The 27235-nt window shown below is 38.7% G+C and overlaps 1 protein-coding gene across 21 annotated transcripts in view; it reads left to right on the plus strand.

Moving 5' to 3' along the window:
• Nucleotides 1–27235, plus strand: part of LOC311302032 (complement receptor type 1-like) — a 113572-nt gene that overhangs the window by 63818 nt on the left and 22519 nt on the right. The window contains exons 28-33 of one of the 21 annotated variants that reach the window (XM_084427554.1): nt 520–711; nt 10571–10753; nt 11132–11224; nt 13589–13615; nt 15244–15277; nt 20738–20907. The exons of 17 other annotated variants lie outside the window; for them this stretch is intronic. In XM_084427554.1, the coding sequence (XP_084283680.1) occupies nt 520–711; nt 10571–10753; nt 11132–11224; nt 13589–13615; nt 15244–15251 (503 nt within the window). In that variant the 3' untranslated portion in view covers nt 15252–15277; nt 20738–20907. Of the gene's footprint in view, nt 1–519; nt 712–10570; nt 10754–11131; nt 11225–13588; nt 13616–15243; nt 20908–27235 lie in introns of those variants that run through there. 3 more of the 21 variants (XM_084427553.1, XM_084427560.1, XM_084427558.1) reach the window with 3 other exon arrangements.

Below are 27235 nucleotides of genomic sequence, written 5' to 3' on the forward strand. Positions count from 1 at the left end.
ATTTTGTGCTAAAACTTCACATACACACTCTGGGGACATCAGAGACTTTTTACATGTTGTAAAAAGTGACATCCGATGTCCCCTTTAACATTTGATAGAATTTTATTATTATAATAAAAATCTGTCCAAATGTGTTTGTGTGATACTAGCATTACTTTATCTTATGGTTAGTTTAGTTAAACGCAATGTTTAATGTCTGTTATTCTGAATGTTTAGGTTAGCCCTAATGTTTGTGTTTTTCATAATTTCTACAAGCTGTAACAGAATGTTTGCGGGTGTGGGTAGGAGTGGAAGGCACGTTGCGGGAGCGGGCGGTAATGGTCAGAAATTAAGTGGGAGCGGATTAAGAAAACAGTCCCACCCAGGGCTCTATATTATTACATAAGTACCTCATGATACCTAAAATAGATAGCGGGGAAAAAGACAGAAATTAGTGATGATAACTAAAATAGTACTGGATCTGTTAATGGAGTTATGCATCAGACGACTGTAATTCATATTACTTGTTTATCTCCACAGGGCCTTGTAGCCGACCTGATTTTGGACGAGATGTCACCTTAACAGAGGAATTCAGCATGCAAAAAAGTTTCCCATATGGATCCAAAGTAACATTTGAGTGCATTCGTGGATATGAGCCAGTTGACTCGACAGTGTCTAAATCAGTTACCTGTGAGGAAAACAACTGGACAAAACTGCTCCTCACTTGCAAAGGTAAGTAATTCCATTCAATTCCAGATCTTTTTTTTTTTTTTTTTTGTGAAACACAAAGGGAGATGTTTAGCTGAAAGTAAATGGGGGCGAGACATGTGATAAAACACCACCATAGAGGTCACCCATAGAACTTGTGCACAAAATTTCAGATCTTGACTGTTCTGTAATGGGAACTATAGTTAAAGGAACTGTTGTAGTACCGGGATATATAAGTGGGGACACTGTTATGATGTGAGTTCTGGGCTGTGTCCAAATTCAGGGTCTGCATCCTCCTTAGGATCCTTCCTACCCGGTTGAAGGAGGAGGGGTCCTCCGACGACCGCAAAGCCCGGAAGTCGGTGTTTGTGAATTTGGACAGCCTACCCTTCTTTCACATATTTTCAGAGGAGAAAGGCCGCGAAATTTAAAAATACTACTGTTACTGTGTCACGAAATGTAGTTTTAAGAGTTTTTCAGTCGACAATGTAGTTGTTTAAAGCTCAAATCTGTGGTTTATTTATAAAGAGAGCGCCATTTTAAAAATGTTATCTGACGGTTTCGGAGTTGTGAGATCCAGGGATCACCGGGCGCTCAGCGCTCATGTACCCCGCCGAGAACAGCCTTGCCTCGGCTATAGTGCTTCTGACGTTCGCCGCTGTCAGTCTAGTGAGAATAATTCGTCTTGTGTTTATCTAACAGGCGATCTTTGGTTTCATTAATCTATAATTTGTTCCTTGGCAGATTGTTGTGGCTGAGGGCAAAGTGAAGTTTCATAACTTTATATATTTAGGCTTATTTAACTTTAACGGTGTAGCCTGCTGTATGTTTGACTGAATCGTTTACTTTATTTCTTGACTTGTAGCTTCTTATACCTTTTAAAAACTGAAATTTAACAAAAAGAGACAGGGTTGCGTCATTTTATTTTATATAGCCTATGTAATAATATGTTAAAATGTATAAATTTACATTATTTATTATTGTTATTATAATAATATACCACTTGCGATTATCAATCTATTATAGTTATGCTGTTAAATTATTTTACTCTTCATAGTAACTATTTAACTTATTATTTTTTATTGTCTATATTCTGTAATTGATATTTCATATTCTATTGCTATTATTATAGTATTATACATAAACTATATGCTATTATCAATATTATTATTATTATTATTATTATTATATTAGTACTTATGATATTATATAATTATACTTTTCATTACTATTTTATTTGCTGTATACTGTTTGTTTATTTTATTGACTAAACTATTTACTATTAGCCTACCTCTCACTTTATCTTATTACTATTTGCATTGCACTGTAGTTGTACCATATCATATGTATTACCATAAAGGATCCATCAGTTATCTTTGTTATTGCTAAAATCGGGTCAATGACAGAATATGCTTTTCCCACAATAAGAAAACTTTATTTAATTTAATGTGAAAATTAAATTATATCTCAGTATGGGGGTGTTCACAATTCTTATCCAAGAATGAAAAGCCAAATACATGACAAGCCTGAGCTTTGGCCATTCCTTATAAAAAAAAAAAATTTAAAAAAAAAAAATTAAACCACTGAAAAAATATTATTTTTTTGAAAAGCCAGTTTTTAAAAAACTTACATCGAAAAGCATACTCCTCTCCCACTCCGCTATACCGCTCGCTTCGTCCGCCATTACGCTCTGCCGAAAAGAATTATGGGATAGGTAGGACGGGAAAGGATCCACCACACCCATCCTTCCAATTCGGGGAAAAGGAGGACGTATTTGTGGGCCGCATTTGAAGGATCCTACGAATTTGGACAGCCTTCGTCGCGGCGCTGTGACGTAACATCCTTCAAATGAGTACTCCGAAGGATGTAGACCCTGAATTTGGACACAGCCCTGGAGTAAAGAGTTATACTGAGCATCACGTGGAGTCCTGGGGCCCGTTCTTCGTACGTCGCTAACTCAGCTGGATTTGATTGTTGGGGATTTGGCATGATCTTGGATTGTTTGGTTCTTCGACGCTCATCCTGGACTTGCTGTCATAGCAACAGGTGCGCAATCTTAAACCTGCTCGGGAGCAGGCTTATTTCATGTTATCAGGATTAGACTGCGGCTTTATAAGCGGAGCTGATACGGGAAGTCCAGCGCAGCGCGATAGTGCACTTTCTGAGATATATATTTTTTCTCGTGACTCGTGAGATTGTCGTTTACATTATTAATTTGTTGGAAACGCACATTTATTTTCGACTTCGGAGTCGCGCTTTAACTAGGCTACAGCACAAACTGTTTGCAATGCCCTAAGATTATTTGCGAATGGCTCTTTCCTTTACACTATTGGAGATGCGGAGAACTTGATGGAAAGTGCTGTCTGTCGTGTCATTCGGAGTTTACCTGGCGCTTTTAGGTTTAAAAAACAGTTTTAGGTTGTGTTTTTTTTGGCATTTCCAAGCCACTTAAGACCCAATGTTGTAAAGCATTTTTTTAAAGCCTTTTTTCTTTTTTTTAGGCTATCATAATTTTTTATGAAGATCATGCAATCATGACCATGCCGATTACACTATATGTCACTCAGGCTTCACTAACGTGATTGGTAGACTATAGGCTATAGACTGCCATCAAGGCCTCAATGAAGGGGATTATGTGAACAGAAAGAGGGTTCACAATGTAAATGTGCAGCCCAGTTACTATTGTGATTCTTAATATTCCAGATTAGTAATAGGCCTATTATATAAAAAAAAAAGGCAGTTGACTAAAATCTTCCATATCACAAATGTGAAAGCAAAATGGCCAGGATCTGTGCATGACTTAAGCATTTTCAGAGATTCACATTATGCACATTATTTGAAAGTGGTAAGGAAAGTTCCACAATTAAATATCAAGATCACTGTATTACATACACTTATGCTGATCCTAACAGAACTGCATTTTTTCATAGGTGATTATGACATATTCCTGCCTGCAGACAGGTGTTTTATGACCCCATTCCCTGACCCAAACCAGTTACAATGCAGCTCTAGCCAGGACAAGGGCACACAATGAAATGAACTTTGGCTAACTAAAGGGAAGATGTCAGTGTCTGAAAACTCTTGAGGGTTGCACACCTGACAGGGCCTGTGACATTGTTGCATGTGCCATATTACACAACATTGCCAAAAAACACACTTTTCATTAAATGTTTAATAAAATACAAATATGCTTAGTTCCTTGAGTTTTATTTCAGTTGTTCTTTGTAAAGAAAAGCCAGTGGTCAAGTGCCTGCAACAAGAGATATTAGACACATGCCTCATGCAACAAATAAAAAGGAAAAGTTGGCTCTACACTGCCCACCTGTAGGCCTATGTCTCCTCTGTGTGTGCAGACTCTTCTGTAGGCCTTTCTGTAGATGTGGAATCCTGCAACTTATATTGCAGCCATAAAGCATACAAGTATAAATGAAGTAAAGTTCTTTATGCACTTGCAGGTAGGCTAGTTCCTCCGACAGTTATCTGAGAGGGTTTATTCACTGTCCAGTGCAATGGAAACATATGGACATTACAAAGTCTTATACTTTATTTATTTTGGAAGTTAGAAAATGTCCACTTACTGCACATATTTTTTCAGCCACCACTTTCTTGGGAACAGATACAAGTGTTAATATTTTTACATTAACATGAGTTTATCAGTTTTCACTTTCACAAGTCAAAGCAATTCATCATTACTCAAGATTTAACAGTTGAAATGACTTATGCCTTAATTTAATGCAGCAAAAATTATTTTACAGTGTAGGCTACTAAGATCTTTTCTTTTCTCAGCCTTTTTCTTGGTTGCTTTTATAATCAGACAACCATTTATTTAACAGTGCCTTTTATAAAAGAGACTATATAACAAAAAGTTACCATTATGTAGAATATTTTTGTACTTCACTTTTATTTGTTCCCATGTTCTAGTGTGGTGACTCTGACATTACAATGAACAAAGTAATTATGCAATTATTAAAATACAAAAATTTAGGCTAATAAGTGATAAAAACATCTAACATGGCCACTTCTAACGGATTTAAATTGTCTGCTACTTTTTGCCAGCCCTCTCTCCTTGCTTTTGCAGACTTTGAGGTGTTCCCTGGCGTTTTAATTAAACATTAAAATTCCGAATAAACTTTGACTATTAGTTCTTGCTCTGCTAAGGAGAAAAACTGTGCGCACTCTTTGGCCACGCCCACGCTGAGCAGCCAATAGCAGCGTTGCTGATCAATGTTTCTACTATCGATACATATCCCCTTTTAACCAGCGCATGAACGCGCAATTATCTCAGATGACTCAATCCAGCTATACTAATCATATCCGGCAAGTGTGTTCGAAGAACCGAGTTAGCCAGATCATGATTAGCACAATGATATCATCTTGGATGTCTCATTTGATCTCGGATGTTTTAAGCAACGTACGAAGAACGGGCCCCTGGTCTGTTATTGTGAATATGTAACACAACATGGTGTCAGAAGCGAACTGAACCTAAAAAGGGAGAAATACCGGTGACATAAGGGGAAAATGGATGGAGAAGCGCCAGCCCCACCGATGTTAGCCTCACAGCTAGCAATGCCCGGCAAGTTCGACTTTACTAATACAAGCGAATGGCCACGATGGATGAAGCGTTTCGAGCGCTACAGAATCGCATCCGGTTTGGATAAACAGACAGAGGAATATCAGGTGAACACTTTCATGTATGCGGCGGGAGATGATGCCGAAGATATACTGTATGTGTTACCATTGTCTGATGCTCAGAAGAGATCGTATGCTGCCGTTACAGAGGCTTTTAACAAGCACTGCGTTAGCAAGAGGAATGTTATCTTTGAACGCGCGCGATTCAACAAGCGAAATCAAGAGCCGGGAGAGAGCGTTGAGTCGTTTATCACAGCTGTTCATTCACTTGCGGAGCAATGTGATTTCGGCGCTCTAAAAGAAGATCTGATACGGGATCGTATCGTGGTCGGCATACGTGATGCCAAACTGTCAGAAAGCTTGCAGTTGGACGCGGATTTGACGCTAGAGAAAGCGATAACGAGGGTGAGACAAAGTGCGGCGGTGAAAAAAACAACAGCCAATACTGCGCGGAGCAGAGCAGCCGATTGGACACGTTGAAGCTATACATAAAAAGGAAAGGAGATCTCAAAAGCCACCTAAAATGAAAGTAGAAAACTCACGTGGATGTGGTAGATGTGGAAACATTAAAAATCACCTCTGGAAAGACTGCCCAGCTAGAGATGCAGACTGCAGGAGATGTCACCGCAAGGGACATTTTGCAAAAAAATGTAAGTCAGCGGGAGGAGTTCATAACATAACAGAGGGGCAGTCAGAGTGTAAGGAGGAGGGGGATTTTGCTTTCCTTGGTGAGGTGTATAAACAAGAAACTGATGGATGGAATGAACTGATTGTACTGAATGGAGAAAACACGGTTTTCAAATTAGACACAGGAGCAGCAGTTACAGCAATTCCAAGCAGTAGTTTCTCCACGGAGAAATATGGGGTTTTACACCCGCCGGAAAAAGTGCTGTTTGGGCCAGGAAATCAAAGGCTGGATGTGAAGGGACGGTTTAAAGGGCGATTAAGCATAAAAGAGAAAACTACAGAACAGGATGTTTATGTAGTCGTAGGACTGTCCAAGCCCTTATTAGGGCTCCCTGCAATTGAAGCCCTCACTCTAATACAGCGTCTCCACACAGTACAAGAGCGAAAGGAGGACATTATAGCCGAATACCCCTCAGTGTTCTCTGGCTTAGGCAAATTAAAGGAGCCATACAAAATTGAGTTGGAGCCAGCTGCTGTCCCATATGCTCTGTCTTCTCCACGCCGGGTGCCCCTGCCAATGAGAGATAAAGTGCATGCAGAATTAAAACGCATGGAGGATATTTACATTTACATTTATTCATTTAGCTGACGCTTTTATCCAAAGCGACTTACAATTGCTATATATGTCAGAGGTCGCACGCCTCTGGAGCAACTAGGGGTTAAGTGTCTTGCTCAGGGACACATTGGTGTCTCACAGTGGATTCGAACCCGGGTCTCTCACACCAAAGGCATGTGTCTTATCCATTGCGCCACACCACCCCGGATATGGGAGTGATTTCGAAAGTGTCTCAGCCCACTCCATGGTGTGCGGGCATGGTGGTTGTGCCCAAGGCCCAAGGGAAGATACGACTGTGTGTGGATTTGACGCACCTAAATAAATGGGTGCGGAGAGAACGTCACATCCTCCCTGCCGTTGACCAGACACTTGCAATGCTTGCTGGGGCCAAAGTATTTACAAAGCTGGATGCTACGTCCGGCTTTTGGCAAATTCCATTGTCCAACGAGAGTTCGCTTTTAACCACATTTATCACCCCATTTGGCAGATATGCATTCAACCGTCTACCATTTGGGATCTCGTCGGCCCCAGAGCATTTTCAGCGTCGTATGTCGCAAATGCTGGAAGATTGTGAAGGAGTTGTGTGTCATGCAGATGACATATTAGTTTATGGTGAGGACATGCAGCAACACAATGAGCGACTGCATCGGGTCCTTAAGAGACTGAGAGATGAAGGCTTGACGCTTAACGAGAAATGTGTGTTTGCAACGGACAAAATTATGTTTCTGGGGCACAGAATCGGAGCAGATGGTGTGGCACCAGATCCAGACAAAGTCAGGGCGATCTTGGAGATGCCGGAACCAACGGGAGTGGATGGAGTAAGGAGAGTGATGGGAATGGCTAATTATCTGGGTAAGTTTTTACCCCATCTTGCATCTTACACCCGCCCACTCAAAGATCTTCTCAGTGAGAAAAATGAATGGTGCTGGGGATCAATACAACGAGAGGCTTTTGGAAAATTAAAGTCAGAACTGAGTTCTCAGCACGTGTTGGCATCATACTCCCCAAAATTTGAGACATGTGTTTCTGCTGACGCCTCTTCCTTTGGGTTGGGGGGCGTACTGAATCAAAAGCAGGCAGATGGAACATGGAAACCGGTTGTGTTCATCTCACGGAGCCTGTCTGAGGCGGAAAAACATTATGCCCAGATTGAAAAGGAGGCCTTAGCAGCCACGTGGGCATGTGAACGGCTGTCATCTTACCTCCTGGGCCTGAGGTTTCGACTGGAGACAGATCACAAACCATTGCTCTCGCTGCTAAGCTCCAAAGCGCTAGAGGAACTCCCACCACGAATACTGCGGTTCCGTTTGAGGTTGATGAAGTTCACTTTTGATATAGTTCATGTGCCAGGAAAGCAATTGATAACCGCTGACACATTATCAAGAGCTCCAGTGAAACACACATTCACAGAGGTAGAGAAGGAGAATGAGAGTGATGTTAAGGTGTTTGTGGATTCTGTAATACAAACCCTCCCAGCCACAGAGACGAGGTTGAGGACGATAATCAAGAACCAGAAAGACGATCCCATCTGCGCTAAACTTATCCAATACTGTGAGACTGGGTGGCCGGAGAAATATGGTCTTCCACCAGAGCTGGGACCATACTGGCCTGAAAGAGAAAATCTTACCGTAGCTGGAGAGCTGCTCTTACGGGGACAAAGAATTGTGATTCCTCGCAGCATGAGGCAAGAAATCCTCCACAGTATACACGAGGGTCACCAGGGTATAGTCAAGTGTCGAGCTAGAGCTCGCCAGGCCATCTGGTGGCCGGGACTGTCTGTGCACATCAATCAGCTCAAGGAAAACTGCAGCACATGCTCACAGCACAGGGCTGAGCATAGAGAGCCTCTGTTAACCACTTCAGTGCCGGAGAGACCTTGGCAGCGGGTGGGCACAGACTTATTTTTCTGGGAGAAAAATACATACCTTCTGGTTGTAGACTACTTTTCATGTTACATTGAAGTAGCACGCCTCAATGTAGCCACGGCCAGCACTGCCATTGCCGCTTTAAGGGATGTGTTTAGTCGCCATGGAATTCCAGAGACTGTTATGTCTGATAATGGACCACAATACAGCTGTGCACTCTTTAAGAACTTTGCCAGTGAATACGGGTTCACACACATCACCAGCAGCCCAGGATACCCGCAAGCAAACGGGGAGGCAGAGCGTGCAGTGGCTACAGTAAAAGGACTCTGGAAAGGGGGAGATGAGAAAACAAAAGCTTTGCTGATATATCGCTCTACCCCTCTGGAGAACGGGTACTCTCCAGCACAACTTCTAATGGGGAGACAACTGCGTACTACCATACCACAGCTTCCAACTTTTCTGACCCCACGATGGCCAAACATTAAGAGATTCAGAGAATCTGACAAGTGGGCAAAAGAGAGACAGCGACGCAGGTACAATATGCGCTACAAGACACGTCCCTTACCAACTTTGCAGCCTGGACAGAGCGTGTGGCTGCAGAAAGAGAAATCACAAGGGACTGTCATACGCCAGGCAGAAACGCCGAGGTCTTACTTAGTGCACACTGAGGGAGGTCTGATCAGGAGAAACCGCACTCATATGCGGCCAGTTCTTTCGCCGTGTCTTCAGGAACCCGTGGAAAAGACTGACACAGCCCTTGAACATAGTGATATTGACATTTCTATGCACACTACTAAGGGAGGGAATGTGTCCAGGGACACAGAGTTGGGTAGACCACCTTACGTGACCAGTTCTGGCCGAGTATCACGGGCTCCTGAGCGTTTGAACTTGTGAAAAGAAAAGAAGAAAAAGAAGAGAGAGTAAAATGTTCACTGTTTGTTCATAAGAACATGTAACTTGTAACTGAAGGCTTAAAGGTTCTGTAAAGAGATATCTAATATGTTACAATTGGAAAATTGTCTTTCCTTTCTTAAAAGGGTGAGGTGTTCTGTAATGGGAACTATAGTTAAAGGAACTGTTGTAGTACCGGGATATATAAGTGGGGACACTGTTATGATGTGAGTTCTGGAGTAAAGAGTTATACTGAGCATCACGTGGAGTCCTGGTCTGTTATTGTGAATATCTAACACAACATTGACAGCCATGAAAGTAAGCTTGCTGGACACTTTTATAGAGCAGAATGTTTTCAATGAATTATGCTTTTTAAATTTCATTCATCACATAGTGCTTTAGGATGGTTTCAAAAGATTTGGAATATGAACCATAAGACCTCTATTTTAATTTTAGGATGCTTTTGTGATCCGCTTTTTCTTATTTTCTTTTAGTAATAGTAGAGTTAATGGGTCATGTTAAATTATTTATATATATATATATAGTATCTCACAAAAGTGAGTACACCCCTCACATTTCAGCAAACATTTTAGTATATCTTCTCAAGGGACAATACTATAGAAATTAAACTTGGATAGATTTTAGAGTAGTCAATGTGCTGCTTCCTGCTTGTATAGAAATGTATATATTTACTGTCCTCTAAAAATAACTCAACATACAGCCATTATTGTCAAAATAGCTGGCAACAAAAGTGAGTACACCCTAAGTGATAATAGCTGTACATCGTTTAACCATGCAAAGCCACATGTCCTATTCATCATGTTCATGTTTTTGTCTGCTTGACAGGACCATACAAATTGTTGTATCTTAATAAGCTATATTAATAAGTGTTACGATGTGGTCAGCATGCACAAAAACGAGGACATTTTCAGTAACCGAAACTAAACAGCGTTGAAACAGGAAGTGAAGTAGACAGAAGAGATTGACAAAATATGGGTCCACATAACAGAACATAAACCTGACAATAAGCTCGTTAGGTTGTTTTTAATATGTATAACAGTTAGTTCCGATCCTCGAATCTGACTGACCTAAAATCAAACATGACGATAAGTACTTAAGTATACATATTGACACATTTCTTACATATACTGACAAGATGGCAGAGATCTTTTCTGTAAAGGTGAAGGTTTTCGTTTCTTAAATTTGACTGAAATATGACATTGAAGATCCAACTTTTTTTTTTCTCTCTCTTTAGTGGTGAAATGTAAGGCACCTCCAGCCATAGTAAATGGACAGCTTGAAGAGGAGCCTTTGGACAGTTATGATTATTTACAGGCCGTGTCCTACAAATGTAACAGTGGGTTTAGTCTTATTGGAAGTTCAACACTTCGTTGTTCTGAGGATGGGACTTTTAAACCTGATCTGCCAAAATGTTTGGGTATGTTGCCAGTCAAGAGATGAAAATGAAAAGTTTTTTTTTACTTTTTTCTTTTTTCTGAAAAAAACTTTACTTTTTTCTTTTTACCATTACTTTCAGGATAAGTAATTATGTTTACATATATTGACACATTTCTGACATATACTGACTAGATTATATATTGATTAATATGACAATATTAATTTCATGCCTTTTTATATTTTATATTTACATCGCCATGAACTTTCATGATCTCTGAAGAAAACTTTAGAAAGTTTCTTCTCTCTCTCATTTTAAGCATATAAGAGTGTGATTTGTATTTCTGATATTATCTAGACTTCTTGAACTCCTATTTCTAGTTCCCTAACCCAATGTGTATGTTACATGTTTGACTCTCAGCCCCAAGTACAACAACCACAACCTCCACGATAGTAACTTCCACGATAGTAACCTCCACGATAGTAACTTCCAAGGCTCGACCTAACAATGATGGTATTGCACTCTTTAAATCTATACTCCATTATGACATTCTTAGATACACATTTATGTTCTCTAAATGGCCCTGTGTTAACGTTAATGACCAATCACCGATGTTAACAACATACAAATCCAGAAAGAGAGAGCTAAGAAACTTTCTGTAGTGGTGTCACCAATTATGAAAAAAGAGTGGCTTAATTTTGGACTGAATTTTTAGTAAGCTCACAATTTTATTAAATTTTGATTCAGTGATGTGATTACAAAATTCCCTACACCTCTAATTATTATTATTATTATTATTATCATTATTATTATTATTAAATCTTTGGGGGAATTAAAGTACAGCTGTACGTATCCTGAATTCATAGACATACTAATATATGTCTGCTCTGCCAAGTGTAGTAGGTATAATTCAATTCAATGAATCTGTATTGCGCTTTTCGCAACACATTTGGTCTTTCAATTACCATGCATATGCACAGGTGCAAAAAAAATCAGAGTCCAAATGTTTTCACCAAATCATGATACACCAATAACATTCCAAAAACATTCACATTTTTGAAAATTATGAAAAAATGTAGGAATAACAGACACCATATGTGCGCAAAAATCACATACTCTTTGTGGCCTTATAAACGCATTAAGATCTTAAATATATTTCATTATATCACGTAAAAGAGGAAGAAAAAGTGTTGTCATATGTTTGCTGAGAGTGAGGACCAGCTGTAAAGAAAAGGTTGCATGGAAAGCCCTTACATTGAGATGGATTGGGCGTGTTGTATGAAAATGAAAAACATCCGGCTCACGGTTGCCTAAGATCATTTTGGGTGAGGTTATTAGTGAGCGAATTATTTCATCATTGAAACGATTGCCCCCCACCTCTACTAAAATTCTAAATGAGCCGGAATCATCTTAAAGGGGACTTGCCTCTTTTCACAAGATGTCTAAAATAAGTCTCTGATGTCCCCAGAGTGTGTATGTGAAGTATTAGCTCAAATACCCAACAGATCATTTTTTACAGCATGTTTAAATTGTCACTTTTTGGTGCTCAGAAAAACGCACTTTTAGTGTGTGCCCTTTAAATGCAAATAAGCTGCTGCTGCTGCACGGCACAGGGGGCGGAGCTTCATGAGCTCGCGCTTAGTCTCAGGACAATTTCATCTCACGGAATGATGATAATATCAGAAACTCTCAGTAACGGTGTTCATTTCGACCCGGAGTCGGACAATAATGCCTACAGAGTCAGAGTGCTGTATGGAGATGGAACAGGTATAGTTTAGTTTAATTACAGTTATAACGTATTTGTCATCTGCTTGTATGCATCCACTATTAATAGCCTACAAGTCTGCTGTTTCGGACCAGGTCCGAATGATGATCAAAAATATACTGATGAGTTTAATAAAGTTTATTGTACATCACACAAAAGATGAAGCGTCAGTTTTACTCCAGAAAATCACCGTAAGAGCTGAGTAAACACAGTATAAGAAGTGCGCAAGTACATAAACGAATTTGGGTAGAGTTGAGGGAGCATTTTCTTTGAAAACAAAATAATTCCACCTCGTCTTCAGCGGCTGCCTCATATTTCGGGAGTAAATAGAGAGAGCTATGTGGATTAATACATCCAGCCACACAACACCTACAACACTTGGGAGACATTCTCGTCAGTGCAGCAATGGCGGATGTGTACAACTCGCTGTGAACTCGATCAGGGCGGGTCTATGTTAAAACGGCAGTGTCTGTCAACACTCGTGGGCGGGGCCTGTGGCTTTAGTGACGTCACTAAAGCTGCATTCTGAAAACAGGTCGTTGGGAGACACTGCTTATGATTTATGGGGATTAATAAAAAAGGAATGAGTAGATTTTTATCACTATTGGATAGTTTGGACATAAACACACATTTATGTCCAAACAGCATGCAAAAGTGAATTTTGCATAATAGGTCCCCTTTAAGGTATCATTACAACTCTCTGTATCATTGCCAGTTTAACATTAACTCTACATTAACATCTATTAACTCCAATTTAAGAGTAAATAACAATGTGTAGCATTTTATGATATTGGCACTTGTACTGATATCTTTCTGGCTTTTTTTTCTTATACTGGCAATTAGTTTAGCATTTTACATGATTAAATGTCAGTTCTACTGCAGAAAGTTTCTTGTTTCTCTCTCTCTAACCAGATCTAAATGTTGTTATCTCTTTTATAATGGGACTGTTTGGGGAACACTCATTTACACTAATACTGCATGTTCTTTTTTTTTTATCTTTTTTTTTTTTTTATCTACTAAGTCATCTAAGTTATCGATCTATTTGTATTTGAATTCTCTTACATTCTCTCTCTCACACACTGTAACCTGACTTTGTTCTTTTTATGCCACAGATCACTCAGATACAGCATCCAGTTCAAGTAAGTGTCTTTTTAAGTTCAGTTTTTATTTTACTATACTATCCAATAAAGAGCTGATTCCTATTAATATGTGATCATTTTAGTATTCCTATAAATTCATATTTCGCATCTTTGATATTAGATTGTGACCCGTTTTAAATGTTTGTGTTTGTCAGCTGTGGTAGATTTTTGTGCTGGACACTTTTATAGAGAAGAATGTTTTCAATGAATTATGCTTTTTAAATTTCATTCATCACATAGTGCTTTAGGATGGTTTCAAAAGATTTGGAATATGAACCATAAGACCTCTATTTTAATTTTAGGATGCTTTTGTGATCGGATGTAAATGTAATGTACACATTTAACACCGGACAAAGACTAAGAAAAATTGTAGCATGTAGCCTATAGACCTATACCCTACATATAGGGCTGCAACAAACGATTATTTTGATAATCAATTAATCTAACGATTATTAGAACGATTAATTGACTAATCGTCGATTATTTTGCTGACTAATCAGTAAGTTTGGAACGATTATTCAGCTTTTTCAATTAGTTAAAACACCGAGTTATACATGATATTCTAACTATAATATAAAAAAAGAAAATCACTTCAGCTTTTGAAATGGTTGTTTTAATGAACTATGAGCCTACTAAACAGGTCATTCTCTTTAAGTTTTCAGATTTCTGTCCAACTCAAATCACACACAAATGCTCTCCAAGCATTGTTTAAATATTCGGTTCTCTTTCAATAGAAAAAACAAAACAAAAATTAATCAGCTGCATTACAGAAAAACTTAATCTGCAAACAATTATTATAAGTTGACATGAGTTAAGTTATTATATGATATTATAAAATCGACATGACAATTGAGCTGACAGAGACATTCTCATTCACCTTTTAATTTACAGTATGAAAAAGTAACTGGCATGATATTCTTCATAACATCTCCTTTTGTAAGTCTTCATGAATATGGAACAAAATACAGGCAAGTGATAAGACTGTAATACCTAATAGTGTTACAATAATAAAAACAGCCCTGACTCCTAAGCTCGATCAAGCTTTATTCTATGCAAAAATAAATCATCACATTACTGTAATTATATTATTATTGTTCATATTATTGCTATTATTAGTAGTATTGCATTCTCTAAAAAAGAGATTTACTGCTAGTTATTTAGCTCCAGCTGGAACATTCACCTCACACCGGCTCCTCTTGTGCTTTTACATGCATGTTGTGCTCCCGTGAAAAGCAAGTTCCACCTAGCATGTATTGCACACGACAGCATTCTTGGTTTGAAGTTTTGTGAAACTTTCACACACTGCTAGTTCGGAATCGGATTCGTTTCTACATTTGTAACGGCTGCATTACACTCTAGCGCTACAGCGCCGTAGCGGTCAAATCGCGATATTGCAGGCCCTTACATTAGGTCACGTGGGATCAAACAACTACTAGACAACAAGATATTTTGTCGACAATGTCGACTAATCATTTCAGCCCTACCTACATAACAAATAGTGTACTTTTTGCCATTGATCTGAATGACAGAGTTGCTCAATTAATTAGCTTTATTGCACAATTAACTAGTTGCCATGTTACAGGAATACTGATTCAGATGATAAGCATGTTTTGTGTTTACCTCCACAGCACAGTGAACACAGCCTTCTTTTCCATCAAGGAGGTACGTCATTGTGTCAGAATCTTAACTCTCGGCTCAAAGTTTCCCAGATGGATTCACTGTAACATATGAGTGTGAAATTGGGCATAAACGAGTAAACTCAAGAGCATTAAAACTTAAAACTCTTATTTTAACACTCTTGAGGGTGGAGCCACATAAACTTGATAAAGTCGATTGTCGAGTTCACGCGCGTGATCATAGGTACTAAACCTATGAGCGTGAACTCGACAATCGATTACTGTGGACTTCGACCGAAAACAGAATGTAAATACAGGTATGTGCGCTGGCTGAATAAACATCATTTTTATTAATATCTTTCACATCTACTGCAGTCAGATTCACTCGCGTTCACTCCGAAGGAATCACTCACATGACCTGTGCACTTGTAATGACACATCAAGGATGTTAAGAGCCTAAAAGCAGGTTTAAAACTTGCCCCATTGAAGTCAACAGGGTGCAAATTTAAAAAAGAGGATAACTCGGTGTAGGCAACACCGATTTTAGTCGTTGTTCTCTGTACTGACAGCACTCCAAATGTACAAAAAAATGAGCTCAATGTTAAAAGTGACCGGAGTTCTCCTTTAAGAACTTGCGATAAGGGAACATAGTGAGCATTGATGCTATCTGGTTTTCACTGTGTATTGTGGGTATTTTTAGGGAGTGAATGTTTCAGTGCACTGGAAGGATTTAGTGATTGAGAAAACCCTTAAAATGGCCAACCCCCTGCTAAGTGTCCTGACTATAGAACTAGCGAGCTGATTGACCCCTTCATTCCTTCCATTCTTGCTGTCATATCCTGTTCAATCTTCCGCACATTCAACATTGAATAAACTCCTTTCTGTTGGTCTGTTTATCTTAGAGCTAATCTTGAAGCTGTTTGCTATGACATATTCATGTGAGCTAATAAATGTAGTCAAAGTAGGGAATGCAGTGGGTAGGAAGGAACCATTTACTCATATAAGCTCTATTTATAAGGTATCTGTCAATGGTAACTTACTGTTATGAAACAGCTGGGTCTTTTATGATTGGCTTACAGTAGGCCTACAAGGTGCATTGGATACAATTTGAGTGGTACTCTACCAATGCCACAGATCTAGACTAAATAAAACTGATAAATAAGAATTATTCTCCTCTTGCTTTGGTGTGGATCATTACTGAAACAGATTTGAACAGGCAAGGATTTTAGTGAGTGACCTGTTCCTAACAAAAAGTGGTCTGTTCTTTTTTTGGCCTTAGAAGACTTTGAATAGAGTGAATGGCTTTTTTGGCAATATTGTTGTTGTTGCTCTTTTGGGGGTGTTGAAAACCTTTTTCTTCGTCGAAGCAAGAGACCAGGAGACGTTGGGGATCACGTTCAAACAAAGTTATTCTTTATTGAGGACTTTGCGTTGACGCGGCTGCAGTTCTTCCCAAATCAGTCTAAAGTATATACAGTTTGCATTGTAGTTATATACATTCCAAGGGGGAGGGATTACATAGAGGCGGGAAACTCTGAATAAAGCATGCAAATGAAGTGGGAACACACCCTACTCTGAGTGCAATTGAATCAGCATAACTATTCACATGCTGATACTGGCCAGGAACTCCAATTCCAAAAGCCATCCCAGAGCCATTAAAGACAATAGGTGAAAGTCAATCAACCTAACGACTCAACGTCTGGGCTCCGAAAGGTGAGAATCAAGTGATCTGAAAGGAGACTCTTTGCTGGAGACTCAATAATCATCTGAAATCAGTCTACTAAACTTTATCAGTTTATATACTATTGCAGTGGAAAAACTAAATTAAACTTTTAATAAAAATGTAATCCAACACTTCCCCCTTTGAGAGTTCTAATAACTCTCACAAAAATACAAATTTATACACTTAAAAGTTAATTCTTGTAACTTGTGTAAATTACAGGCACGTGTAACTTGCTCTGTGTTGTTCATCTGTAATTGCATGCTGACACAGAAACATAACATGCAACTAGGGTCTGTGAATTTTCTGCGTTGTGTATTTTTCATTTTCTTTGGTGATAGTTCGTTCAGCAGTAGGTCTGGTTGTCTTCTTGAGGTTGTGGCTTCATATGCAGGTGAGGAGGTCTTTGCATATAGATCTCGGGACAGCCATCAAGTTTTATCTGCACTCTGTAAGAAAGAAAAACAGAAAAACAGAGAGCAGTATTTCTTCAAACACTACGGTTGTAGCAGTTTAAACACTATGGTTCTATCGTTTTCAGAGTCTACTGTTGTCGTTTCATTCTTTCCCTATTTCTTAATTGATTTGACACCTATGGACCAGTGAGGTAAGGATGGACTAAATCGGGAAAGGCCTATGAGGTAGTGTCTTCACCCTGGGTTCACCCCCGAAGCCTGTTGCGTCAGTTCCTCCCAGGGCACCCCACTTGTCCGTGTCCTACCTGTCCCTGTGTTGTGTACACACTGTACAGTGTGTGAGAAAATTGGCACATTTCCATTCTCCAGTGAAACATCAGTCTTAATAAACATCATTAACAGAGGATGGTGTCTGATGGTAATGTTCTGCAGTATAACATTTAAGGCTGTGAGTATACTGAATGTCCCCCAAACAAAGGCTGTGACAGTCACTTTCCTTTTGTTCTATTAAACAAAAATAAGTCTTTCATCTTTGTTGTGAGTTACTGGGGAAATTAAGCACTCACAGCCTAAATGGTTAACACTGTATCAAGTTGCCCCACGAGTTTAACGAGGAGGGGAGGGGCTGCTTCAGAATATCAAGCAGGCTAAGCAGAAGCTGAGTAACCTTATTTACATGTCTTAAGTTATTTTTGTTGTTTCTACATTCTTTTCCAAAATGTCCATGCTTGCCACAGTAAGAACAGCTGGCATCTCTAGGACTTTTGCGTTTCTTTGGCTTCTCTGAGTTGACCATAACAGAAACTGCAGCAATTCTTACTCTCTCTTTGACATCAGAATCTCTTTCCCAAATAGCTAAACTGTCCAAGTTGTCTTGCAGAGTTCTCGTACACCATGTGATGTTTAAGTAAGGCAACGCCTTTCTGTGTTCTGGCAAAAGACAATGAAACCATGTGCGAACCAAAGGACCATTATGACCTAACACCTTTTCTGGAGTGTCGGCAATTCCGCTGTAAACGGCAGCGATCTGACAGAATCGTTCTGTGTACTCACAAACAGTCTCTTCTTTCTCTTGTACACAATTGGTAATTTTCGACCAGTCCACTTTCGGTCCAACAATGTCCTTTAACACTTTCAGAACTTCCTCTCTCAATTCATCTTTACTGGCTTGTTGCAGTTCAGAATTATTTACAGCACTTTCAAAATCATTGAATTCTGACTCAGTCAAGATCTGTGATATTAGCTGGGTGACTTCAGCTAGAGTCATATCATAGAGCCGCATTTTGCTGATCAATGCTCTTCTAAACTCAGAAAAATTTCTTTGCACTGATGGCAAACTTTCAGCAATTCTCTCAATCTCTTTAGGAACTAAAGATGTTTTGACTGCTTGTGGCTGCAATATGGGGTTTGCAAATGGAACTGTATCAATACCTTTTCCCTGAGGCTTTTGTCTAGCTACGCACACTTCAACTGCATTTACATCTGCATTTACATCTGCATTTACATCTGCATTGACCTTGTCCTCTATACTATCAAAAGACTGTAAATCAGGATAGCTTTCATCTGACTGTTGGTCTTCTAAATCACATTTGGTTGAGGCTTTGTTATGGCCCACGTTTGTCTTGAGACAGGACACCTGAGTCTGCAATTGTTTGATCTGATCTTTCAACTTATCAATACAACGAGCTTGTTCTTGTACAATGGATAAGCTAAATTCTCTGTGACAGAAGATAATGCCTTTGACATTTTTCTTGCGAATACTTTCTCCTAGTACCTTCTTACAATCTTCAATTGACCACACTTTTTCTGGATCAATGCCAAATTTCTTTGTTAAATTCAATCTGACTGGCTCAGTCACGATGGAGTCCATGTGCTCTCTTAACAAAGACTTAAACTCATTGTCTGTCCATAACGGGCTAGCTAATCCACCTTTCTCTGTTGTAGGTATCAGCCTAGCATTCCTTCTAACCATTTTGTGACTTACTTTGTTACTTAACAATCACAAAACACTAAAACTTCTCTACTGTCTTACAAAACAGAGGGTACAATCTTATTACCACATGACGCTAACTCTTCTCTAGCTTACAGAGGATAGGTCTTCTCTTAGCAAGAGGATACACACAATATTAACATGTAACTGTTAATCTTCCCTGCCAACAACAGAGGGTAAATTTCATCTCTAAAAGCAAACTTTAGAGGATAACTTTAGTTAACCAAACTCTACAGCTGTTTGTTAACTACTTCTCTGAACGGCGCAGAGGATATCAAACTTGTACTGGTCTTTAAAGGTTCTTTTGAATAGAGTAGCACTCACCAACCCTTGGTTGTAAAGGAAGATTCAGTCTGGAAATCTTTGTTCAGCTGGAAGTTTCGCTCTGGATTCCAAAAGATGCAGTCTGGAAAGCAGATCTTTTGTTGAGCTTGCTGTTTCAATCTGGATTCAGGTGAAGAAGCTGGAACTCTATCCGGGTCACGGCACCAAATTGTTGAAAACCTTTTTCTTCGTCGAAGCAAGAGACCAGGAGACGTTGGGGATCACGTTCAAACAAAGTTATTCTTTATTGAGGACTTTGCGTTGACGCGGCTGCAGTTCTTCCCAAATCAGTCTAAAGTATATACAGTTTGCATTGTAGTTATATACATTCCAAGGGGGAGGGATTACATAGAGGCGGGAAACTCTGAATAAAGCATGCAAATGAAGTGGGAACACACCCTACTCTGAGTGCAATTGAATCAGCATAACTATTCACATGCTGATACTGGCCAGGAACTCCAATTCCAAAAGCCATCCCAGAGCCATTAAAGACAATAGGTGAAAGTCAATCAACCTAACGACTCAACGTCTGGGCTCCGAAAGGTGAGAATCAAGTGATCTGAAAGGAGACTCTTTGCTGGAGACTCAATAATCATCTGAAATCAGTCTACTAAACTTTATCAGTTTATATACTATTGCAGTGGAAAAACTAAATTAAACTTTTAATAAAAATGTAATCCAACAGGGGCTTGAACAGCGACTTGTCACCATCTGCTTTTATTGTACTGAAAAGTTTTATTGTACATTATCAAAGGCAAAAGTCATACCGGTTTAAAAAAACATGACATATTTCTATATTCATAGTCAATATTAATAATTACTTTTTAATTGTTCACATTGTTTCTTTGATCTGTTTTCAGGCATGCGTCTCAATCAGCTAGCTTGTCATGAACCTACAGTTTATGAAAAAATCCAAGACAAAATGTTTCTGTGCTGCCTCCAAATATATCCTGTTCATATATGCATATCAGAACATGTTTGTTTTTACAATAGCAGATTTTAAATAACTATACAGTGATCAAATGCATTTATTACTGTCATGTTTTATTAATTTAGGCCTAATATTGTGTGTTCCTAAGACGTGTCTGACGATCTGCCCCATGCCATGAATATGTGAATTTAACCAGGCTTTGGCATTTGTGCTGTACTTCATTTACTGAAATTTGTCAAATTGATAGCTTCTTGTTCTTGGCTTCTGATTTTTCAATAAAATTCCACAAAAATAATCACAAATATGACCTACTCACATCTATGAGCCACAAGAATGGTACTTAATAAATTTGCTTGATAAAATAATAATAGTTGTGTAGTTAAAGATTTATAGGCTCTTATTATTATGAAATGTTAATTTGAAACAAAGTTATTTCAGAATTAAGTTTCTCATTATTATGACTTCCACCATTCAACTGTGGTGGAAATAAAGCATAAACCCCATATTGCTAGTTATAGACCTTATTCAGAGCAGCGCCATGACCGGTATGAAAGTGAGGCTAGCCGTGTTTTCAAAGGCATCCGCTGTAAAAAGCTGTAGGTCACTAATTATCAAGAGTTTTTGTCAACTGATATTTCTTGGAAAGATTTTTTTTTTTTACAGTGTTTCGTCAGCAGAACAATCCAAAAACACATTAAATATAAGTACAACCAGAGAATGTCTAATAGGAAGAGAATTGGCACTCTCTGCTTACTTCCGGGTTCTGGATTGGTTGCAGTAACACGTCTCTGTCCATGCGGGGGCGCTCGCGAGCGAGTGCAGAATGAATGGAGGTCTATGGCGAAAAACCCTCAAAATCCACTTTTTCTCAGGATATAATTTTTTGTCTAGTAATTTGAATGTTGTATTCGAAAGGAGATGCAAAGAAATAAGACATTGCTGGGTGTTAGATTTTTTAGAGCCACTTATTTGGTTTAAAAAGTCTTTTAAAATGTCAATGACGTCAGAATGCTGACGTCATTAGCAGAATGCTAGCGTGTTATGGGCAACAACAACTCAACCTGTAAGAAATCGAAAAGAAATAAGTACTCGTTCATTCAACTTTCGACCTATAACCTATGTTGAACTTGCAAAGCCTACAATAAAATCTGAGATTTCTCAACGGCAATCGGGTGAAAGAGACACATTTAGCCGTATAGCCCCATTGACTCCCATTCAGTCTGCACTCGCTCGCGATCACCCCCAGTGGAATTCTAATGGAACTGCAACCAAAATCAATACAATGGGGCTGAATACGGAGTGCCAAGGCTCTCCGTAGACGGGCTCTGGTACAACCCAAGGGTGATTGGGACAGTTTTTGAATTTCCGCCTTGTTCAAGGTTTCTTGCCATAAATTAAAAGCATCAGCCCAACCAGGGGCGTAGGTTGGGGGGGAGATAACCCCCCCCATTATTTAAATCTATGCATTACAACCCATGTCGAGTCCATGTCGTTTGTCCGCCATATTGGATTGAACAGAAAGCGAAACTAAATTTGCACAGGTCACAAATTTGGTCCGAACTTCACGAAACTGGACGTACATGATCCTTGGACCAAACCTCACAAAAGTTACTAGAAGGGTTTTTGATTTTCGGAAGCGTTTGCCCGTCACAGCCAAACGAAATCGGTGGCGTAGTCGCCAAAACAGGAAGTAGTTAATATTTCAGGAACTCTGTCACGTATCGAAACCAAACTTTGTACATGAACTCGAGACTCCAATGTGAGGAAGCACAAGATCTGATTTTTTTTAATTTTTTTTATTTCAGGCTAATTGACAAACCCATTTACCTATGTCTATGCAAAAGAGTTTCACCTCACACTTTTAATGTTAAAGGGTTAGTTCACCCAAAAATGAAAATTCTGTCAGTAATTACTCACCCTCATGTTGTTCCAACCATGTAAGTCTTTCGTTCATCTTCGGAACACAAATTAAGATATTTTTGATGAAATCTGACAGAATTTTGACTCCTCCATAGGCTTCCAGTGTGACCGAAACTCACCGGCCCAGAATAGTTATTAAAACATCGTTAAAATAGTCCAAGTAACTACAGTGGCACTACATTAAGTTTATCATGCGACGAGAATACTTTTTGTGCACAAAAACAAACAAAAATAACGACTTTATTCCACTTTTCATTTCCTTCTCTCTGGGCCTCATAGTGTTTTTGCGCTGCGCGTCTGTGTTGCACGTCATCACGCAACACACACATGACCGGCGTCGACCAATAGTGAGCCTACGTGGTGACGTGTAACACAGACGCGCTGCGCAAAAACACTACGCGAACCAACTAGAGGTCGAGAGAGAAGGAAATGAATAGTGGAATAAAGTCGTTATTTTTGTTCGTTTTTGCGCACAAAAAGTATTCTCGTCGCTTGATATACTTAAGATTGAGCCACTGGAGTCACTTGGACTATATTAACGATCTCTTTAATAACTTTTCTGGGCCAGCAAGTTTCGGTCACACTGGAAGCCTATGGAGGAGTGAAACATGGCTCAGATTTCATCAAAAATCTCTTAATTTATGTTCCGAAGATGAACGAAGGTCTTACGCGGTTGGCACAACATGAGGGTGAGTAATTACTGACAGAATTTTAATTTTTGGGTGAACTAACCCTTTAATGCATTTAGACAGTAGGTGGCACTGTTGTATTACATTTCACAGAGCTGCCAAGTCAGTGTATAGACTGCATTCGTTTTTACTAGGTTTGTCTTAATAAATGCAGGGGCCTGAATTTCGTTTTTTGCATCGGTCTAATTTAATCATCTTCATTTATTAATACAGATTTGTATGCATGAATTGTGCATTTCCAGTTCTCAAAACAGTTAATACATTTTTTTTTTTTTTACTTTATACAAAATACATCATGCTCTTCTTCGCTAACCGAACAAACAATTAATTGTCTGTGGCTGTGTTTGTGCGCACGGGAAATATGCTGCGCATAACAATAGAAAACAAGGAGAAATGCGCAGTCACACGCTCAAACAATCAACAACGTCGCTCTAGAGGTGCGTTCCATTTGACCGTAAGTGGACTGCGAAATGGACTTCACAGGGTATTCCGCCATCTTAAGTGAGATTCCAATCCGAAGGGAGCGAACATGTTCAGTTCGAAGGGCACTGCGCACGGCATAGGGAATAAGGGAACATCGATACATCACTTCACAGGAAGTGGAGAGCGATGATCACCCAACTATCATTTCGCGCACCACGTCATCACCAGTCAGAACGGTCATAACTAACGTGTGTGTAAAAATCTCCGGGCACTGACGGGTTAAGTGCAGAATTTTACAAAGCGTTCTCAGAGCACTTGGCCCCATTTTTACTACAGGTTTTTATAGAGAGTATAGAGAATGATTCCCTTCCTCCTAGCCTCACTCAAGGACTTGTCACATTGATTCCCAAGCCTAGAAAAGATCCACTCTTTATTGACAGCTGGAGACCCATTTGTCTGCTAAACAATGATTACAAAATTATGGCTTCAATATTTCCCAGAAGAATTAAAGAAACTCTTGACACAATTATAGATGAGACACAATCAGGCTTTATGAGACACAGGCATATATCTAATAATATTAGACTAGTATTAGATATTCTTGACTACTCTGACTTAATATCTGAAGATAGCTTCATCCTCCTCTTAGACTTCTATAAGGCCTTTGATACAATAGAACACCAATTTATTTTTTTATCTTTAGAGAAATTTGGTTTTGGGGAATTTTTCCGCAAAGCAATTAAAACCTTATATGTTAATGGCAATAGCTGTATAAAACTGAAAAATGGAACATCCCCTAGATTTAATCTGAAAAGGGGTATTCGTCAGGGATGCCCGATTTCCCCTTGTTTTTACTTTGTACACAAATTCTCACAACTTATGTCAGTAATAGTGCTATACAAGGAATCTCTATTGCGGGTAGGGATATCATCATCAGTCAGCTTGCTGATGATACCACAATCTTTTTAAAAAATGCAAGCCAGATACCTGTCACCATTCAAGTAATTAACCAGTTTTCAGAGGCATCTGGTTTATGCCTAAATATTAATAAATGTGAGCTGTTGCCTTTAAAAGACTGTAATATACAAACTATTTGCAATCCGATCAAGAACGAAGTTACCTACTTGGGTATTATTATCTCTAAAGATCAGAAAATTAGATGAGAGTGTTAAATTTCTCTCCAATCATTAATAAAACTCAGAACAAACTGAACCAGTGGTTGCAAAGGGACTTATCTCTAAAAGGCAGCTGAGTGTTGCTTACCAAGGCTGAAGGGATATCTCGGCTTACATATGCAGCCCTTTCTTTACACTTAGACAGTAAAATTTGTAAAGATATTGACAGAATGCTTTTTGACTTCATCTGGAAAAATCTTATCCATTATATAAAAAAAAGTGTTGTTATGAACAAATATGAATCTGGTGGCCTCAATTTTTTGGACTTCAATACTCTAAATAAACTTTTAAGATTAATTGGGCTAAGCATTTTCTTAAAAACCCTGTCTCGATTTGGAATTTTATTCCCCATTATATATTCTCTCGTTTTGGTGGTCTGCGCTTTATTTTGAATTGTAAAACTGTCCACTTTTCACAAGCAGGTCCTCTTAGCTTGGTCTCTTATTTACAATCATAATTTCTCACCTCACAGGTATCTAATTTGGAATAACAGAGATATTTTATATAAGAACAAGTGTCTTTTTTTTTGAGAATTGGGTACGTAATCAGATTCTGCTGGTGGACCAGATATTTAATGAAGAGGGGCGACTTTTCTCCTATAGAGACTTTTTATCAACATATAACATTCCAGTTACACCGAAAGAATTCGCAATTGTATTTGACGCCATTCCATCAGGCACAATCATGCTTTTTAAATATACTGGCAGACTGCCACCTACCTCTATCTCTCTCCCCGATGTGGCTGATTCGCCAGTTGGAAGAATCTGTTTTTCCCAACTTCCTCATAACAATAAGAACATTCGTGCATTATTCCAGAAAGAAATTGTTTCTATTCCTAATGTTAAATTTTATTGGAACCGATTTGTAAATGACATTGATTGGAAAAAGGCTTGGATGATTCCTCACAGATACTTTCTAGTAAACAAGGTGAAAGAAGTATCTTTCAGAATAATTCACAGATATTACCCGGCTAATCATTACATGATTAAATTTAAAAGAGACATCAATACAAACTGTTCTTTTTGTAAAGACCACCCAGAAACTGTCTTGCACCTCTTTTGGTATTGCCCATCACCAGAACATTTTGACAAAACCTCAGCAGATTCATAATTGATCATATTTATAATGACTTTGCTTTACTGTGGAAGGATGTTATTTTTTGCTTTTATAAAAGTCAAAATAATGAAAAGATGTATTTCATTATAAATTTGTTAATTATTTTGGCAAAATGTCATATTCATTAATGTAAATTCAGCGCTAAAAAACCTAGTTTTGTACTTTTTCTCCATGAAGTTGAACATTATATTAATCTGATTTCTGGCTCAAACAACAAAAAGGCTGTTAAAACTGTCAACATATGGACCTCTTTTTCTTTTAAATAAGCTTCCCCTAGCAATTTTGTTATATTATATATATATATATATTTTTTTTTTTGTATATTATGTATATTTTGGCTATTCACATGTCATTTGTATCCTCTGTTTGCAATAAAAAAATATATATATAAAAAAACGTGTGTGTAAGTATTCATACATTTCGCCATTGTTAAATGACAGTATTTTTAACGGTTATTGTTGTGAATATTACATAGGCTATACTATTTTTGATGATTATAATTTACCTCAGTGAATGCAGCCAGCTTAGCTAGTTTGTGAAGTAAAGTGATTTTATTTTAGGTAGTTGTAAAATAGTGCAATATAATTGTAAATATATAGCCTAATATAATAATAAAAATTAAAATATGAATGTAGTCCTATATATATTTATGTTATATCATAATCTGCGCGACCCCGTAGTTGACATCTTTGATGACGTTAGCAGGGCGTTTCAAATGAGCGGTTATTGTCAGTGAAGTCCAATTCAACTGATATACCGTGCTCAGGGAGTAGGGGAGCAGTGAACACTGCGTATGGACCCTGGGTGCTTCTCAATTCTTATTTGTGCATCCTCGTTTCCTCTCCTCGCTTCCTTTCCTCGCGTCTCAGCTCCGCCCCCTGTAGGATGCGAGGGAAGGCTGCAAGGAAAAGACGCGAGGACGGAGGGATCGAATGAAAGCTTTTTTTATACATTGGAATCCTTGATCACTCGAGCGTCACTCACTTCATCGCGTCATCAGCAGCGCTCAGAGGATCTGCCCTCATGTTGTTGAAATTTGTTTATTTAAGAAATTCATAATAAATAATAATAAAGAGAGATACCCTGTTGAAATATGTGAGGTGTGTGGTTTATATAAACTGCAAAAGTAAAGTATAAATCAAAATTATTGTGACCGATGTGAAGGGGGAGGAGAATTTATACGTGCGTCACGTTTTAGTCGATAAAACTCTTCCGCATAGGATACACCTGTCTGTGTATCCCATGGTGTATCCTCGCTCATGACTCCTCTGGAAGCCTCCTCACTCCTCGATCCTCGACT

This window comes from Rutilus rutilus (genome assembly GCF_951802725.1).
Source record: "Rutilus rutilus genome assembly, chromosome: 13".
NCBI lineage: Eukaryota > Metazoa > Chordata > Actinopteri > Cypriniformes > Leuciscidae > Rutilus > Rutilus rutilus.